The following is a 19,907-nucleotide window of genomic DNA, read 5'->3' as shown; positions in this document are numbered from 1 at the left end:
TATTACAAGGACTGAATCCATAAGTGGGAATAGTAATTCTCAAGAAAAGGGAAACTCTACATTTTAAAACAAAAATACATGATTATACTTGATGCATTGTACAACACGCTTTTCCCTGTTAAACACCCCATAAAAAGCAAGTTGTACTGTGTACCCTATAAAGTTACTTCAAAATCTCCAGAGGGGTATTACAATGTAATGTACTGTATTCAATACCCATTGCTTGTTGAGCCTGGTGAGTCTTGAACAAAACAAGAATTTCAGAATCTCCCAAGACATGGGTCGAAAAGAAAACGTAGATCAAAAGTGAACATGACCATGGCTTAAATTTCACTGGATCACCAGATTCTGCCATATAATGAGCCCTGATTTTTCGTGTCATAAAATTGTACACTCCTGCTTACAGTCGGGAATATCATGTCCTGGGTCTGATGTATGGCAGAAGATCAAAATGATATTAAAATACTGTGTATAAATGCAGACACTTCACAATCTTCACAACCGTCTTTGACCTTTTACCAGATTTAGCTGAGATAAAATGCTGAATTATCTTGTCACATCAAGTCATGATCATCCACAGAGTAGGGAGGTGGGTAGATCTACTTTACAAGGCCTTTAATCATGCTACATCAACTCTATAGCTATCAGTATTTCATGAAGGTTAATCACGAAGGATTTCAATTCCATCCTCTGAGGACAGCCATCTCAAAATGGCACTGACATTATCTACATTTTATGTTTTGCTGAATCAATGAGAGTCAAAGCAGTAAACAGTGCAATCAAGGTATCAGTTTTAGGGACTCTTTTGATAGCACTTTTATATCTTGAGTGGAGAGACACTCTCATGACTTGGTTGCTGTTTGCAATGTGTACAAAATTACAGTGAACTTTCTCTGTTTCAACCCATACCATCAATAGTTGTACATCCCTCAGTGACATGGAGTACGTGTACATGTATTTTCACCTACTAAAGTAAACTATTGTATGGGACACTGCTACCAACGTCTTTGGAAATGTACAGAGTATGAAAAGAACAAGCAGTGTGAACACTAACGCACATTTATTGTATCTAGATGATTCTTATCAGCAACAAAAACTTCTGATGCACGCAAGTCAGTTCATCAAACCAGACACCAATGGAAATTGAGCTCTACAAAATGTATGAAATGAGCCTGAGAGTCATTTTCTACAGCACACAAATTAATGCACATCTCACAGTCAACCAATCTGCTTATAGATGGATCGGATGACAAGTACCAGTTGATTGTGTTGATATGGCGACAACACCACTCAGATGATGTTTCATGACTGCACACAGTAGTCGTCACACAGCACATCCTGTATTATTAAATACATGTATATAAAAAAAACAATTTGTACACTGTACAAGTCTATACAGTGAAGTGTCGTGTTCTTGTGGATGATGTTCAAAGTGTCACATTCACACTTTTTTCGGATTATACAATTTTGTATGCAAATCATAAGTACAGTTGTATCCACAGAATCATGATGAAACAACTAGACAATGCCTCTGGCAGCCATTTTGGATGAAGCTGTCCAGTTGTCTAGTCTCTGTCTCTGTCTCTATAGATATTGGCTGCCAAAATGACGGAGTCTCTGGAATTCCACTCAGAAATCAACAGTTTTCTTTGTCCAGTACTGGCTGGTATCTCCCCACCACTCGGACAGGATGTGACCGCGGCCTGTCTGCCTTTGACAGGTGTCCCGCCCCTGGCCTCTGGAAGGCCACACCTACTTTGCGAGAAGTTGTCCCCTCCCGTTTCCGGACAGCGGTCGTCCTCTCGGTGGGGTCCGGCGAATCCTGGATGAGATTTCTGGTGGCGAGCGGGGAGCGCTGGTGGGAGGAGGACGAAGACTGGAATTTCTCCTTGAGGGAGCGACGGAAGCCGGATTTCTTGGCCTTACTGGAGACGGGAGAGGGCGGAAGTTCTGTCAGGAAGACCATCTCTGCAAGAACCAACATGCAATACCGGAGTTAAATTAAAGAAAGCTCGCATAGATTCATCAATACATTGTGTGATTCTGCACATGGTAAATCTGCAACATTGCATACAAATGTACTAGTACACTACTTAGCCCTCGCTCACTAGCCCTTGTTTCTGCATTAATAACAATCTTTCCAATCACCAGAGATTGATCTGGTGTACAAAGGCAAGGCTGCCATCTCAAAATCTTTAGTCTCCCAATAATTCACAGCTACAGTACCTCATGATGCCACAAAGCCTGCTTTTCGCTAGGCTTTGCTCTATACCCCAAACAGCAAACATAAGATGCTATTCAACACTGATACACTGTATTCCCTCTACAAATAAGGGTCAGTCAAGTCTGACTGAAACTCATCAAGGATTCAATGCTTCACTGGGCAGCGGCATAAACACCTACAAGTGCAGTTGAAGTGGATTTAATGAAAAGGCCACGGTTAAAGGAGAAGTCCGGACGATTTTGAAAAAAATCAACCAAAATCTACATAAATAAAGGACCATAATGACTAAGTTTCATTGAAAAAGACCCTCCCAACTCGCCACAATCGATTTTTTAGCATCACTAATTTTGAATCGTAACCGTTCGATTTCTGTACGCTGGCGAGAAAGATCACGTGACAGCGTGACGTTTCCTCCTCACATTGCTTTTTGCTTGGAGCGTCAGCTGGCTCGGGGGAGCCCTGCTTGAGCAACGGTGATACGGGCCAAGCAAGCGGTAGTAGCGTACCGCTCAACAGTCTCTGACCACACAGCGGATGCACGCGGCATGATCTATTGCTTCATTAAACAAGAGACCCGCGGGTCTAGCGCTCACCTGAGTATCGCAAGTTCACCTTTCACGCAGTCACTAATCTAAATTATTTACAGCTCCACCAAAATTTGACCAGGCATTCTCAAGTAGAAGATGAAAATGTACAATAAAGGCCCAATTTTTTAAAGATTCCTTAATTTGGGGGGATTGGGGCCCCCTGGGGCCCTCTGGGTGGGGCATGGTGCCCATTTTGATAAATTGAGATCCTGACCCCCTAGGGATGCTACGTGCCAAGTTTGACAAAAATCCATCATGAGGTTTTCAGGAAGAAGATGAAAATGTACAATTCAGGCCCCCATTTGGACCCTTCCAACCACCCCCCCCCCCCCCACCCAAGAGGGGCACCCCTGGATCTCCTATGAACAAATTTGAAACTACAGTCATTAATGTACTCACTCATAGTATTATCTCAGCTCTATAACTTCTGATTCTAGAGAAGATTTATAAAGATTCCTTCATTTGGGGGGTTTGGGACCCCTGGGGGCCCCCTGGGTGGGGCATGGTGCCCATTTTAACAAATTGAGATCCTAACCCCCTAGGGATGCTACCTGCCAAGTTTGGTGAAAATGGGTCATGGGGTTCTCAAGACGACGATAAAAATGTACAATTTAGGCCCCATTAGGACCCCTCCTCACCCCCTCCCCTGGGTCCCAAGGGGGGCACCCCTGATTCTGCCATGAACAAACTTGAAACTACAGTCATCAATGTACTAACTCATAGTATTAACTAAGCACTATCACTTCTGGTTCTAGAGAAGAAGATTTTTGCAGAATCCTTAATTTTGGGGGGCTTGGGCCCCCTGAGGGCCCCCTGGGTGGGGCATGGTGCCCATTTTAACAAATTGAGTTCCTAACCCCCTAGGGATGCTACCTGCCAAGTTTGGTGAAAATGGGTCATGGGGTTCTCAAGAAGAAGATGAAAATGTACAATTTAGGCCCCATTAGAACCCTTCCCCACCCCCCTCCCCTGGGTCCCAAGGGGGGCACCCCTGATTCTGCCATGAACAAACTTGAAACTACAGTCATCAATGTACTAACTCATAGTATTAACTTAGCTCTATCACTTCTGGTTCTAGAGAAGAAGATTTTTACAGATTCCTTAATTTTGGGGGGTTTGGGCCCCCCTGGGGGCCCCCTGGGCGGGGCATGGTGCCCATTTTAACAAATTGAGTTCCTAACCCCCTAGGGATGCTACCTGCCAAGTTTGATGAAAATCGGTCTTGGGGTTTTCAAGAAGAAGATGAAAATGTAAAAAGTTTACGCACGACGCACGACGGACGACGGACGACGGACGACGGACGACGCACGACGGACGACGGACGCCGGACGAAGGGCGATCGCAATAGCTCACTTGAGCCTTTGGCTCAGGTGAGCTAAAAAATGCCCATGTGTCAAGTGTTAGGGTGTTGTCAATACTTCAACTTTACTAGTAAGTCTTCAAATTGAAGAAATATTTCGATTTTAAATTGATATCTATCCACGATACTACCTTTACATGATCCTGAATGCTACAACACGCAGCCCGATTACGCTGTGTGTATTGGGCTGCTGGTCGTAGTTATCGGCGCGGCGCGGCGGCGGTACCAAGCTGGCGCTGGCGTTTCTTCCTCGCTTCAAGTTACATGTATACTGTCGTATTTTATCACCGTCAGACACACTTTTCAACAGTCTCGGACAACAAAAGAGGCAATAATTCTGACATTGACAGACTGATTTCAGATTGTTCACACTCAGAAGTCGAAAAAACGATCGCGGATTGTGATAGCACTTGGCAGCAGCAGACGTAAATGTATGCCTGCACAGCCCGACAACAGCTAATGCATTGTAAGTGATGGGGTGGACACTAATAAGTACGGCAGTATTATAATACATACATATTTCAATTTAAACGAAAATGTTATAGCATTGCAACTATTTTACATTAATCTTTGGAGATTTTATATAGATATATAACGAAGATTATTTGAATAAAGGAATACAGCGTTTGGCAACAGCACTCCTAAATCGGTGTACGGTCTCCTGCAGTAGCGCCGACAAGGCACACCTATGCAGGCATGCAGATACCGCCCGCAGTCAGCAGTGCAATGGGAGATCGATGCGTAGCTGGGCTTCGCTCGCGGTGCTCTCAGCTGAGGAAACTGCGCCCGATACGTCACGCGCAATGCATCCTGGGACAGATAGTACGAAGGGCAGCTCGCGACGGATTCGAACATGAAGAATTACCTTATTTAAAAAAAAAATCATAGTAAATGTATCTGATGGTCTTTTCTCGTCGGGAAAAGGGTAATAGGTTCATGAAATATTGTTCTTTACACACGAAACGGCTGATAATCGTCCGGACTTCCCCTTTAACAAGCCACGAGTATCTCAAGAGTCTTGTCCATGTGAGTGAGTATTCCCCAGCATCCCCTTGAGTGCTCTTGGGAATGAATTCAGTTACAGCAAAATATAACACTGGAATCAAAAAAGAATTTCAAACAAAATCCCCTATATTTCTTGATTCCCAAAGCCAAAGGTCATACAGGAGCATTAAGAAAAAAAAAAAAAACCACTTTGAATTTCCAAGATTGTTCAATTTTTTCCCCCCAACAAATCTCGTTTTTATCCAAAGACACAAATTCATAGAACAGTACGTACTGTACAATGTACATGTACAACTTGTACATAATAAGAATATTCCAAAAGTGGACACTCATGACCAATCAAGAGAACATTGTGGTGAAATACAGTGAAATCAGACTGCATATCTAAAAACTTTTGTGTAATAATCATGCAGAACATCACTGAATATGACATGGTGATGAAAAATCTATCAGATAACGACATTGACGTAAAGTGCTGTACTTATGATTTGAACATCAGTACAGTACACTGTATTTCCGCAATCAGAACATTACAGTGTACCACTGACCACTTTAAAGTCAAACACCATCAATAACGACAGCTCTAGCATCAACTGAACGCACGATGTCCTCCACATTTGCCTCTAACAACGATTCAAACAAGCTATAGCATGTACAAGTATTCTTTTCTGAGTTTGCATCCAAGCTTTAAACACATCCTTTGTCCAAGAAGTAGGTGCACATTATACAGTATAGTGTATACAGTAATGTACAGTATACAATGTACAGAAATATCCCCTAATTTATGACTGTTTCCATCCATCACGTCAAGTGGGTTGTAAAGTTTTGCATTGACATCAAGCATACTTTTTATGCCGTACACTTTCCCTAGATGTACAATGTATAATCTTCTCACACTTTTTTATCGTTCACTCTCGTTGCCGTCATTTCCATATGAGACGATGAATTTCAGTGCTGCAGAATTTAAACTAGAAATGTCGCTGTATGGTTATACCCCCACCAAACATTTCATAAGCTTTGGTCAAAAAACTGAGGAAGTAGTTAAATCCGCAAGATCTTTCCTTGATCTTCTGCCATTAATATGCCGTTACCATGGCAACGTACTTTCGGGTACTGTCGAAAAATGCGTCTTGCACATCTACAACCAAAGGCACACATCTGTACCAAGTTTCATGGAAATTGGGCAAAAACTGAGGAAGTAGTTTGCAACACAAAATTTTCCATCATTTTGGCTCATAATATGTGAGCTGTTACCATGGCAACAAACTTTTTGTCACTGTCAAGAAATGTGTCATGCTGACCTATATCCTAAGACAAACATTCAATATGAATTCCATGAGAATTGGAAGAACACTGATGAAGCAGTTTTGCCATGAAGCATTTTGCCCTGTATTTTACCAATAACATGCCGTTACCATGGCAACGCACTTTTTGCCACTGCGGAAATATGTGTCTTGCACATTAACATATTCAGATGAAGGGCAATTCCGCAGTTAGGTGGACATGACATGGATAAAAGAAATGTGCCTCTTTACCTTACTCTTTGATTTAGGTATCAACTAATGCCATGGATGTTCACCAATCACTAAGGTCTTTCAAATTCAGTAGATTTTATTTTTCGTATTCATTGATTTTGCAAGATCTCAAACCATCATCTAAAATGTACATGTGGGACTGGGGATGCTGAAATTCACTTAAATGCAAATTACAGTGGGTTCCTTTGAAATTTTTTCCTAAAAGCTTTGCTAAAGGGTAAAAGATGAATACATTTAAATACTCCAGAAGTCATGTGACATTTTGTCGATTACAAAAGGGTGAAATGACCTGCGGAATTACTCCGGACAAATGTAACGTTACTAACCGTAACGTTACTAACCATGCTTTTGGGGGTCTAGCTAAAAAATTATCGGTCGAACTGTTAAAAAAATTTGCATGAACATTTGTCATGATGCAATAATTGAAATTAATGCAACACTTTGTTTGAAGTAACTTGAATTTTTGCACACTTTTCGTTACAAGACATTGATTTTTTTGTCATGTCCTTTTTTCGTAACGTTACTAACCAGCCCTTTAAGTTGCCATAGCAATTCTAATATTTCTTGGATTGTATTCATTCTTTTCTGTATCATAAACATGGGAAGGATGAATATGTTTTTGACATAATTTTGACTTGAAATGAATAAATGGTAATTTTGTAGTAAAAACAAATATCTAAATTTGTTCAAATGTAACGTTACTAACCGCGGAATTGCCCTGAATATCTGTACCTAATTTCATAAAAATTGATCAAAAACTGTGGGAGGAGTTCGCGACGCAAGATTTGTACCCATTTTTGCCCATAATATGCCATTACCATGGCAACGTACTTTTGGGTACTGTCAAAAAATACGTCTTGCACATCTACAACCCAAGGCACACATCTGTGCCAAGTTTTATGGGAATCAGTTGAAAACTGAGGAAGTAGTTCGCGACGCAAGATTTGCAATGGACCGACCGACCGCCCGACCGACCGCCCGACCGACCGCCCGACCGACCGTCCGCTGATTCCTATATACCCCCTTCAAACTTCGTTTGGCAGGGGTATAAAAACACACACAAGGAAGAAAAGAGTATACATTCTGTAGTCTGCGCAAGTGTGAATTGTAACGAGACAGATTGTCATAATTTGAAAACAGAAGAAGGCGTCAACATTTAACAGTTGTGTTGTAGATTATCATTTGCCAGGGACTGTAAGAGCTTGAGAACTCCCCAAGCGCGGCAGTGGAGGATTAATCACGCATGGAACTGATTCAACAATGATGGGAATGTCGCAACCTGCCCAATGAATCAAGGTTCCTCGGAAGAGTGTGAAACCGTCTGCAAAAGCCCACTATTGTCATGCAAAGGCTTTGTGTGCGATACCAGGAAAGCTTGACAGTAGAAAGCGGATTCTTTGTTTTTGTTTACAGCTTGAGAGTTGTTGTTTTTCTTTTATTTCTGCTGTTTTCATTTTCTTCCCCTGATGCAGTTTCTCTGGTTCTAATAATCCTTGAATGCCGGGACCAACCTTCAAGTTAATACAAAGAAATGGATTCAAGATTTTAGAAATCGTTGCTGCAGGTGTTGGGGGGGGGGGGGGGGGAGATGCATGTACAGTTATAATGTTTAGAGGAATGATCTGGACGCACACACAGCACTCATCTCCCAGAAGCATATCCTTCCAATACACGACCAACAGAATGGCATGGAAAGACTTCACTCAGAAACAGAGTCACTTTTAAGCCATATTTTCACCCACACTACGTGTACACTGTCTATATCTAACTTTCATACTGGTACAATGGCACAATGTACACTGTATATTAAACACGTTTACAATTAGAACCGAGAAGTGAAAGTTTGCACAAGTGAGCAAACTGTCCGCTATTATGAATGGTTTGCATGTTTACTCACAGTTGCTACACTGTACAATGTATCAATGCCTGATAAATAAACACAACATCTGCTTTTGTCTGAAAAAAGTAAAATTTTCACCATGAATACAGAACATGAAAATTCTATGAAACATAAAAAGCAACAATGTACTAATGCTTGTCCCATAACAAGCCAGTAACTACTTTTCGATACTACAAGATTGTACATGTAAGCCTACTGTGGGGCGGCACCAGAGAAATCTAATTACGGCTACCTGTAACCATCCCATATTCACACAAAGCCGTATGAGATGACGAATCTACTAGGCTCTCTACTGTGTTATTCAATTACACACGTGATTGTTGTGCTTTATGTCACATGTACATTGTATCCTAAAATAACTCTTTGCTGTTATAATGACTACAGTGCACAGCATATCTTTTTGTTTTTAATCGTCATCATCGTGGTTTCACTCAGCATTTCCCTACAAAAGAAAATGAAAGTGAAAGATACTCATAATTGATGTCACTCCCACGCTAAATGTGTGTGTGTAAAATTCAGCTCCAAACTTGTAAACTTGTATTAAGGCACACTCTTGGACTGTACTGCAGCGGGATGCCCCATGTGTGTCATTGATGAGTCAACTTTTTACAATTTTTGTAATTTTAGAGATATGAGGAAGTGCTTGAGTACACTATCTGGTGATGAGAATAGCATCATACTGTGCACTGACAGATTTTTAGTGTCCTTTGTGAAATGGAAGAGATGGTATGTTGACATATGATTTGCATTGAAAATGCATCCCACATACCTGTACACTGACTGTTTGTACAGTACGTACAGTACAAATGGTACGTCAATCAATACCAAACAAGTGAGTAGGCTATGCTGTGGTTACTGAGCTCTCTGAATACACTGTACAGTATGTCATCTGATGAATTGATGGTATTCAAGGAAAGAAATGAACAAAATGAAACAACACACACAGTGACACACACACGCACACACATACGGGAGTGCAATTCCGTTTTTCTTTCATGAGCCTGTTTCCTTCAACAATGACTTGTAGAGCCTGGTAACTACAATGTGTACAACGTAGCTGTTCAAGAGACAGGTTTGTAAACTGCTTGAATGATTGATTAATACTCTACATCACAATTTGTAATTGGAACCATTGTGGAACATTTTAGATTTTACATTGGTGCCTGTGACACACTCAAGCCATGCTCACAGTGTTCAATGAGTAGCCAATGTCCAACTTCGATAAGACTTCGGTCACTTGCATTCATTCAGCTTGTTACTTGACAGCGGGTTAAAACATCAATTTGGCTCAATATTATTATCCTCAAAACAATGAAAATATCTGTTTTTAACAAAGAAAATTCCGCACAAATAAAGTGTAATATAGGAGTTTGTAACAAAGAAAATTTCTTGGTAAGCTGCAAATTTTCAGAATACCGGTACACGTGTACATAATGCAGTAGACGAAGAATATTAATTTTAATTTATTTTTTTGAGATGGATAGATGTACACTGTATACATTGCATCTTTAGATCAACACTTTGTAAATTCTGTACAGCCCCAACAGCAGTGAGAGACAACACACCAGACAGAATTAAAATTGTAAACATTGGGGACAATCCATGCAAGCAACTATAAGTTCATTTTTTTACTACGTGTACAATGTATGTGTATTAGACAGAGCTGATCACATGGCTACACTTGTACATATAGCACTGGAACTGAAGCACATCACGATTAAAACTAATTTCAAAACTTTGTTGACTGCTTGCTTTGCAAGTTCTCAACCAAAAGTGAATCTACAACCAATGCTCAATGTTTGATGTCAACATGTGATCAGATAACCGCATGCTACAATAGACTACTTCATAAAGAGTTTTATCTCGAAAAGCCTTGATACACATGGCAGTTTGTACCTATGTATAGAGTATTCACCTCATTACATAGCCTTCATGACTAACGTTCAATATTACAGACCATGATTAAGTCAATTAATTTGATGTCAAGCATGCGGCTAGCTACAAAATTAATGACGTCAACATAATCTGCACAAAGGCGGACAGTGTGCTATTCTTAATCATGTGACTTGATTAGTCCCAACAAGACTTGATGAAACACTGTACAGTTCATGGATTGAGTTCATAATACACTGTAAGTCCATGAATGAATAATTTCTGAACTTCTGATGTTGGAAATACAAGTATTTCTGTTGTATGCAGATTTAAGATGAGACGAGTTGCTTTGAATTTCATCCAAGACAATAAATTGTAATTTCCACTCTCTATTATCACTGTCCAAGTACATTGTATACTACATGTGGCATGTTACTAGTAGTTTGCTCAATTCTGCTTTTAGATTTCAAAATCAACCTGGAGATTCGTACGCTTACAGTGTAGCAAGCAATACACTATGTTCAGATAATACAAGTTGCTTGTAAATTGTAATGTACAAAGTGTCTCATACGAATTGTACAGTGTACACCTGCTGACCTGTAGCTGGGTAATTCCATGAAGTTGGGGCAGTGTCCATGTAGCATCGTGATATTTGAAAAATACATTTCAGCATAACTCAATATTAATTATGCTATACATTTATTGTTTGTAGGCTTTACATTTGCATTGAGGCCACACATTTTCCTGGAAATTTTGTGCCATTCAGACTCAATTTTGATGAAGTTATTAAACAATATGTAACGGTGTCCTGTAGCATCGTGACGTGTCCATGTAGCATCGTGAAATTTTAACATTTGGTCCTAAGAGACAAATTATGGCAATTAGCTTGACCAAAATTTGATGCAATATGCATATTTACTAGATTAGTCAGATAGCTAAATATCCCAAATTTCCTGTACACAGTTTTAATTTTAAAAGAAAATTACAAAATGTATCACGATGCTACGCGGTGTCCTTTTTTGTTACATTTGGTAGGACACCGTGTAGCATAGTGACACATTGTGTAATTTTCTTGTAAAAGTAAAACTGTGGAAAGGAGAGTTAAGATATTTAGCTATCTGACTAATCTAGTAATTATGTATATTATATCAAATTTTGGTCAAGCTTATTGCATTAATTTGTCTTTTAGGACCGGATTTTAACTATCACGATGCTACATGGACACGTCACGATGCTACAGGACACCGTTACTTTTTTTTTTGAATAACTTCATCAAAATTGAGTCTGAATGAAACAAAATTTCCAGGAAAATGCATGGTCTCAATACAAATGTAAAGCCTATAAAGAATATATGTATAGCATAATTACTATTGAGTTATGCTAAAATGTAACACTTTGTGCCCCAACTTCATGGAATTACCCACCTACAATTGTACTACACAGTAGTGTCACAATGAATTCAGAAATAACTAATATTGTTTAACCATACAGTAATTACAGACTGTATTTGCAAAAATCTGAACTGTGTCACCTACAAGTTCCAAAGTGCTTTCAACTGATAACAAAGAGATATTTTGAGACAAGGAGATTGCTAGAGAGAGTATGATACAACAATGGATATTTGTACAAAATAGTGTGGGTAGATAGAGAGAGAGAAAGAGATATTTTGTAGTGTAGAGATGCAATGAAGATAAATAGATACAGTACACTGTACAGACAGGAGACAGACAGAGTGGAAAGGACAGAAAGAAGGGAACTTATGTCTAAAATTCTTTCGCTTTGTATTCAATTACAATGAGAACCTTTCAGTGAATGACTGAGGCCCCACTCTGGTGGACAATGTATACATTACACTGTACGCACACACACGTGCATTGCACACATCTGCAAGCTCCTGTAGGCAAGTGAACAGAACACCAGGGGGAGGTGGGAAGAGAACACTGTATGCATTGCAGTCTCTTCATTTGCAATTCTCTAATGTACTGAGTGTTAAAAGGGATCGTACAGTTTTGGTTGACACCTAATTTCAGGTTTCTAAACATTTTTTGGTGAGATGAGAAACCTCTTATGAAATATGAAAGAGCATGTAATTCTTTAGACGAGGAATTCAACGTTTATTTGATGAAAATTGGCTTTGAAATGGCTGAGATGTCCAAAAAAGAGCGATTCTAATGAAGTGTGGGACCCACACTTTATTACAATGGCTTTGTTTTACAAAGTTGTTTTTGGATGTTTCAGTCATTCCAAACCTGATTTTCATCAAATAAACTTTGAATTCCTCTTAAGATGGTACACTGTATGCTCTGTACTATATCAGTAATGTTTTCTTGGTATCTTGCAAAAAGTTATAAGCCCAATTCTCATCTCCACCAATACTGTACCATCCCTTTAATGTGTACAACAGAGCCATTTTCCACTGACTCAGTGGCCACCATACAACTTGTACATGTGTGGTGTGTAGCTAATAGACAGGGCATGCATTTTTGTGTTCCAATAGCTATTGCATTTAACCAAGTCCTTTTAGATGCTTTTTAATATCAAAAATCCTTTTTACATTTAAAAAAAAAAAAGTTCAGTCAGAGTCTCTGTTTCAATCTCAATGAACATTGTTTGTTTGTTTGCCAGTATGTTTACAGTACAACGGAAGCAAATTAAATTAAATTTTGCATTGGGATACCGGTACAGGAAGTTATTTATTCACTCTTGTGTGAGAATGTACCTTTCGCATTCAATCTTAAATCGCAAAGCTCAATGTGTCCATGAATGTTGATGGCATGTACGTGTATACTGCACAGAGCAGAAGACAGGGAGTATATCATGCAGTGAGGAATGTAAGAATCTGAAAATCCCCACAAATTTCCCAGCTGTGAATATGAGCTTCAAAGCCTTGGGGAAAGTGAAATCTCAATACTATGTTGCAAAATGTCATGTTTAACTTGCTGGTACAATGAGGTGTCCAGAGAGGCGGCAGATTGAATTTACCCTTTGATTCGCATCCCTGGAACATTTTGCAGGGACCCTCTTAAATTACAAAAACAATTACTACTGTATCACAGCAGCAAGGCCATGCCCCTGACCAGTTTCAATTTCTTTTGAGATAGAGACATTGGAATATCACATGAACACATGTTTTCTTTCAGTGGTCACATTGTATACATTGTACAGGTTACGTGTATAAATTTAACTGTGCGGGAGTCAGTGCCCTGTATTGAATTTATTACGGGCTGAAGGTGTTTCTGAAGAATTGATGATTAACCTTGCATCTGTACAGCAGTAAAATTCACACCTCTTCACAAAAATGTAAAACTACCCAACATTGCATAGATCCGGGCTATAAAGTACGTTGTGTATGTAGTTTGTAGAGATCACAGTACAATGGAATTTATAAGGGAAAGCCTGACACTTCATGCTAACTTTTGTGTAGCAGTTTTCTTCGATAGTAGTGTACAGGATTTAGGATACCATTTGAAATATTGTTCATCAGCTGAAATTGCTGATCAAATTTGAGTTGGAAAATTATTCCAAGCATTTTAATTAAAAAAGTACAGCACAGTGTACACGCAGTTCAAGTACACCATGCAAGTTTGATAAAATGACTGCAGAAGGCGTACTTTCTGTATCAATAGGACCATCCATGGCCAAATGGTGTTGCACAGATTACTATTCAATCTATAAAAAAAAAAGAATATTACAAGATTCAAATAATTTGAGCTTCAAGTTCCTGCACTTCAAAGGCATCAATGACTATTTCTATTACAAATGTACACTGTATTGCAAGTCTGCATTCTGGACACGTGAACATTGTTCTTGCACACTATAACAATTTTGGCACAGCGAGGCACAGTGGACTTGCACTGTGCATCATCACAAAATGTACATTTTGGAGCTCGGGGCTTGGAGCATGATTACCCAATTATGCATCCATGTGTGAGGAAGGTCACATGAGGTAATGTGGCATTGTAGTAAACTTGTACATAATATTAATACTGCACTGCATCCATTGGCACCGTCAGTGGCAAAATCTTGCTCTTTGCCATCCATGCTATTTATGGACGATACCGGAAGAAAAGTGGTGATAGTTATCAACCCACTAGACGCTTCTACAATATTATCACTCTCTTCCTTTCACCCCCCCCCCCCCATCTCCTTCCACCTTCATGTTTCCGTCTCAATCTTTCTTTCTTTCAAGTAGTCTCCCGTGGCTGAACCGGGCGGGAAGAGAGTGGATGGGCAAAGTGGCCATCAATGCGGAAGGTCTTCTTCCATCAATTTCCTGAGCCACTTCCTGTAGAGACATGCTGTAGGGTACACTGTAGTCAACAGGTTTCTTTCTCTTTTTTGTTTTGTTTTGTTTGTTCTCCTCATTCTTCAAGTATATAAACAAAACAACAACAAAAACCTACTTTAACCTGTATTTCTGCAGGCTAGAAGAAAAACATGTTTCAGTTGGGGTTTAAAGACCAAAAGAAGAAGAAAAAAAAAGTCAGAAATGTACGTAGAAGTGTACTGATTAAAAGGGAAGGACACCATTAAAATATTTTTCATTCGAACCATTTGGGACAAAGCCCTGTAATATAAAGACTGACAGATTGCCTTTAATAAGAAAGAACTACAAGTGCAGCATGATGTCTGAATTACAGTAAATAGAACGAATTTGAACAGTCTGTGTAATAAACTCAATGCTTAGAACTGTACTTGTGTGTACATATAATATTAAATGATTTAATATCATAGTCAAAATCAATACATCAGATTACTCAAGGAATTGCAATGTCGTATCTATCACTTTCACTCTAGCTCAAGAATGAATCCTCGCCACGCATTATGTCATCAGCCGTGGCATTCAGCTTCCACTGCCCTCCCGTCTGAGAAAACAAATCAAATCAATCAAACTCTCATTCAACCAGCTGAGGCCTTCGGATGAGAAGCCTTACTGTGTACGTCCGGATCAAGGCGGTCTTATGAAACCCGAGCAGTCACAACACTGGGAACCATTTCCACTGATGCATCACGCTGGATTTGAAGAATCGTGCGTAAGCCGGCATAATTGGATTTATATGAATGTGGGGAATCTTGGGGTAGGCGACTTCAGCGAAAGGGAAGCATGATCGCTGATGACAACTTTGCTCAGTCTAAGGAATGTGTCTTAATCATACTATGTTCCAGGATATGTTTGTCTCAATGCAGTTCATCATCGAAGTGTAAAGCCTCATCCCATATTCTTGTGAACTACAATGTTCATACAGTATTACAATGTAAATGTTTTGACTATAACAAGCTACACAATACAGCTGTAAAATTCATTTTTCACAAACATAGATGCTCTCAAACAATGTCATTTCAGTCTTGGGTCTTCGTGTACAATGTACTTGTGTAAAGCATTATTCCTTGCAGCCATATAATTACAGTAAACCTCGCATGAGTCGAAGCTCTCGGGACTGGCAAAAATGCGTCGACTTAAGTGAAATTCGACTCTCGCGAGAGTCGATTTTTTTTTCGACTCACAGTTATGTACATGTATTATAGTACATTTGCATGCACGTGTGTGTGTGTGTGTGTGTGTGTGCGTGCGTGTGTGTGTGTTTGCATTCAAATTTGTCTGTTCTTGAAGATAATGTTCTTATTTTGTTCTAAATTGAACATGGAATTTGTATCAATACTAGTAGTTAAACGTAGTTCTGAGAATGTCTGCGCTAATGTGGCAATGTGCATATGCTATGTCTATGGTGCAACATAGGTAGCCATCTCTGTCAACCTACCCTGAGACAAACACTCTCCCAGGCCCATCCCACCTCCACTGAACAAAACTATACAGCCAGCCGGGCACGCACAAACAAGCTCCGCCCACTTGGCCTGTCACTAAAATATTAAAGCAGCGATTGGTTGACCAAGGAGTTCTGGCTTGACATGGATAAAGTATGGATGTGCTGTGTGTATTGATAAAGTATATGGATCGATGTGCTGTGTGTATACCCTACATGTATACATGTGTACGTATTCGACATGCGTGCATACCGGTACGGTGAGTGTGCATGCTTACCTGCAGCATGCAGGCCAGGGACGGGGTTCTGCGACATGCCGATTTTTTTGTTCTCCTCTAAATGTCATGAGAATGCCAGACAAATCTTCTTCGGCTCAAGTGATGTAAACTACGTGTATTTTGTACAAAAGGGACTGAATGTTTTACTTCGACACAGCCGAAATTCGACTCTCGTACTTCGGCTTATCCAAATATTTCTTAGAGAAAATGCATAGGGAAAAATCGGGACTTTTTATTTTGCTTCGAGTTAAGTGATTTTCGACTCACTCGACGTCGACTTATCCGAGGTTTACTGTATTATTATTATTTTTTTTTAATTTTTACTAAGGAGAGCTTGAAAGTAATTCTCTACTTTGTATTTCCTCTTCTTTCCAATGCAATGGAAGTATGTTAATTTTCCCATAATGTCTCCCCCCCCCCCCCCACACCATTACTCTTGACCCTGGACATGATTCTTTAATCTGGTTTCCTACTATGTACTATACTTGTATTAAAAGGGCTTCATCAAAACTAAATTAATCAATAACATTCACTAGGATGTCTGAAAGACAAATCACTGAAATAATTAATGGCAACAGCTCCATCTTGTTATAAACTAGCTGCCTATAGTATATTTTATTTTCATACAGCTGTATATGGTATATCTTTTTTAAAGGAAACATCAGGTTTCACTCTTTAAAGAACACCATGAGGATCACCAAATCCGGTTTGTGTGGTTTTGTTTGTTTGTTTTTGTGTTTTTGCTATAATAGCCTCTACTACTCATATCCAAATGATGATCTCACATACTCACATGCATCCAAGTCAGTTGACTCTTATAGCACACATCACATAACTCATTCACAAAGTTACATTTTTGTATTTTGTGCTTTGAGCAGTAACTCGCTTGTTTGAAATTCCTCTCATTTATTATTTGTAACTATTTTTCTTCACCCCCCCTCCCCCAATATGTACAATACAATTAATCCAATTAAATCGGTTATATAAATATTGTCTGTGACATCATGCAGTGGAAATGAAACAAAAATTGTATGATGTCTTGATAGATACCTGCTAATGTATCACATCACGAGGATGTCTCCTTACCCCTGTCGGACAGAACCAAAGTGGCATGGTCCCGGTCTCCATCCTCCTCATTGGCTATCGTTTGCTTCTTCACCATGTCGGACAGTTCCATTTCATATTCTGGGGTATAATTTGCTTGATTTCGTCCCTCTTGTCCCTCTGCCTCACTGGCACACTTCTCGATTTCATTGTCTTCATCATCTGCCACCAATTTGACACTGTCCGTTTCAACCTTGAATACTTCCGAATCCGCTTCCTGCGAAGGGGAATGATCCCCAGCTGGGCATTCCTGCGAGTCGTTGTTATTGCTGGCGTTTTCTGCGCTGTCACCACCCTCGGGCTGATGTACTTGAACCTCTTCAACACTCACATCTGAAGAGAGAAAACAAAATACAATACAACTTTACGTTATACAGCGCAATTGCTGCCCTGAAGGCAAATTTAAAGTTAGAGAAAAAAATATCCTTTCAAGAAGTAATAATATCAACAAAAATACGTAACTTTGTCTGTCTTTGCTACTGCAAGGAACACGAAGAACATCTAGCTTACTCTTCCCATATAACATATTAAATGGTGATTAGGATTAGATTACAGACTACAAGGAGAACTACAATGTACCTCACTTTCTGAATGAATGCATCTTTCGTCAGCAAATCCCCCACCCACCTCCCCCCCAGTAAAAAAGATGATGTCACTTTAAAGCTGGTGACTACATCATCTAGTACCAAAGAAATGAATCCAAAATAAACTTCCTCACTTTTTGGCGCATCTTTGGTGAGCGGCGTCCTTGCGATGATGCGAGACGGTGAGCGCGGATCTTCTGAGGCGTTCGGGAAAACAAAGGGTCCAACTTCTCTTCCAGCGGATGGAGACCTGGGATCAGAATCGTCAGGAATGGGCGTCCTGGCGATTTTGGTGGTCGGAGACCGCGGGTCTTCAAAATCCACAGTCTCCCTTTGGAGCGGTGTACGATTGATGTCGTCTGTTGGAGACCGAGGGTCAATGAGCTTCTGCACCCGCCGGTTCGTCACCGGGGTATGAAACTCGTCCTCCCCTTCTTCTGGTCTGTCACCGTTCGCTGCTGATTTTGAGCCTGACAGTCCCATTGTGAGGCGCAGATTTGGGCGCTTTATCTGTACAGTTTCATGGAAAATGGGATAAAGTAACAGAATATTGACATTTTCATCGATGGGAGGCCCTACTTTGTACATTTGTACATCACATGCACAAGTTATATTATGAAGTTTACAAACAATTTCGCTACATTGATGTATTTCTAGATAGCCAGTTAACATACCTATGTAGGTCACCCCAGCAAATTAATACAATTTACAAACAGCAACACTTGCCTTTGACTGAATAAATCAATCAATAAATAAACCAAGTTTAGTGGCTATCGAGCTATCACTTGCACATATTGCTTTGGATATTGATAAATGGGTAAATCGTAAAAAAAGGTGTTAAAAATGTCGAAGTGAGAACTTTTCATACAAAATCAAATACAGTAGATGCAGTGTAGATCTTTCATTCAAGACTGACACAACTTGGGCAGTTGGGGCATGACAAACAGAACAAAATATCAGAAAATATCATTCCGACATTCACACAAAAACACACACACACAAAAAAGCAAAAAAAAAAAAAACCATAACCATTCGGCATTGTACCATCTCATCTGGCATTTCTTGAAACCCAACTTCTGTTAGCAAAAAAAAACACAAAAAACCATTAAATTCACTTAAAAATTAAAAAATACAAATGTCTAGTCTAGAGTCTAGCTGTGCAGCCTGTGGCTTTATTTTCGTATTTAATTACCTTTGTGAATCCTAGGTTAGGCATTGCGTCTCATCAAATCAACTCGAGTGTGAAAGAGAATATCTAATAAAGGAAAACTATAATATAAAGAGCAATGGAACGTGGACGTTCACTCAACAACGACGGTCAACGTGTCCACATGAGCACAGAAACCAGTCAGAGCATGAAAGGCAGCTCGCGGCGCACTCCTTATGCTGAGCAGCTACGCCTAAACTTCTGGGCAGACAAAGCAATCAATGCATGGAAGGCCGCAAAAACCAAACACGAACTACCAGCTTCATGCAGTAGGAGGAGAAATCTAATTGCGCAGTGCGGTGAGTGGAGAAAAGAAAGAAACGGAGGGCTCTTGTCCAGTAGAGCTACCGCAGCCAGAATGTGAGGTGACCCTCGTACCATTCATTCATAAGAGAATATAGTATTACTCACTCGTCTAGATGAACAAGGTCGTCTTTGTCATGCAGTAGGCGTAATTCTAGAAACATTTTACCGCACCTGTAAACCAAC

General features: G+C 39.8%; 1 protein-coding gene across 1 annotated transcript; it reads right to left on the bottom strand.

The window, feature by feature from the left end:
- Positions 1-1,512: 1,512 nt before the first annotated feature.
- LOC139742757 (uncharacterized) lies at positions 1,513-19,470 on the bottom strand. Its single transcript, XM_071653279.1, has 4 exons — positions 19,404-19,470; positions 18,346-18,721; positions 17,610-17,960; positions 1,513-1,968 (listed from the first exon to the last, which is right to left on the bottom strand). The coding sequence occupies exons 1-4, from the start codon at positions 19,425-19,427 to the stop codon at positions 1,637-1,639; spliced, it is 1,083 nt and encodes a 360-aa protein (XP_071509380.1). The 5' UTR covers positions 19,428-19,470; the 3' UTR covers positions 1,513-1,636.
- Positions 19,471-19,907: the final 437 nt, after the last annotated feature.

The sequence above is a fragment of the Diadema antillarum genome, unplaced genomic scaffold (assembly GCF_040938485.1).
Source record: "Diadema antillarum isolate AM-2024a unplaced genomic scaffold, OU_Dant_1.0 seq00001018_RagTag, whole genome shotgun sequence".
Taxonomy (NCBI): Eukaryota; Metazoa; Echinodermata; class Echinoidea; order Diadematoida; family Diadematidae; genus Diadema; species Diadema antillarum.
Note: the sequence above shows the minus strand (reverse complement) of the source record. Positions and strands in the feature narration are given on the sequence as shown.

Bases quoted from the DNA above. Each gene is read 5' to 3' on its own strand.
- LOC139742757 (XM_071653279.1), bottom strand. From the start codon at position 19,427: ATGCCTAACCTAGGATTCACAAAG. The intron at 18,722-19,403 runs GTAATTAAATAC...GAAACTGTACAG, and splicing joins CTAACCTAGGATTCACAAAG to ATAAAGCGCCCAAATCTGCG. The intron at 1,969-17,609 runs GTAAGGAGACAT...TGGTTCTTGCAG, and splicing joins TTTGGTTCTGTCCGACAGGG to AGATGGTCTTCCTGACAGAA.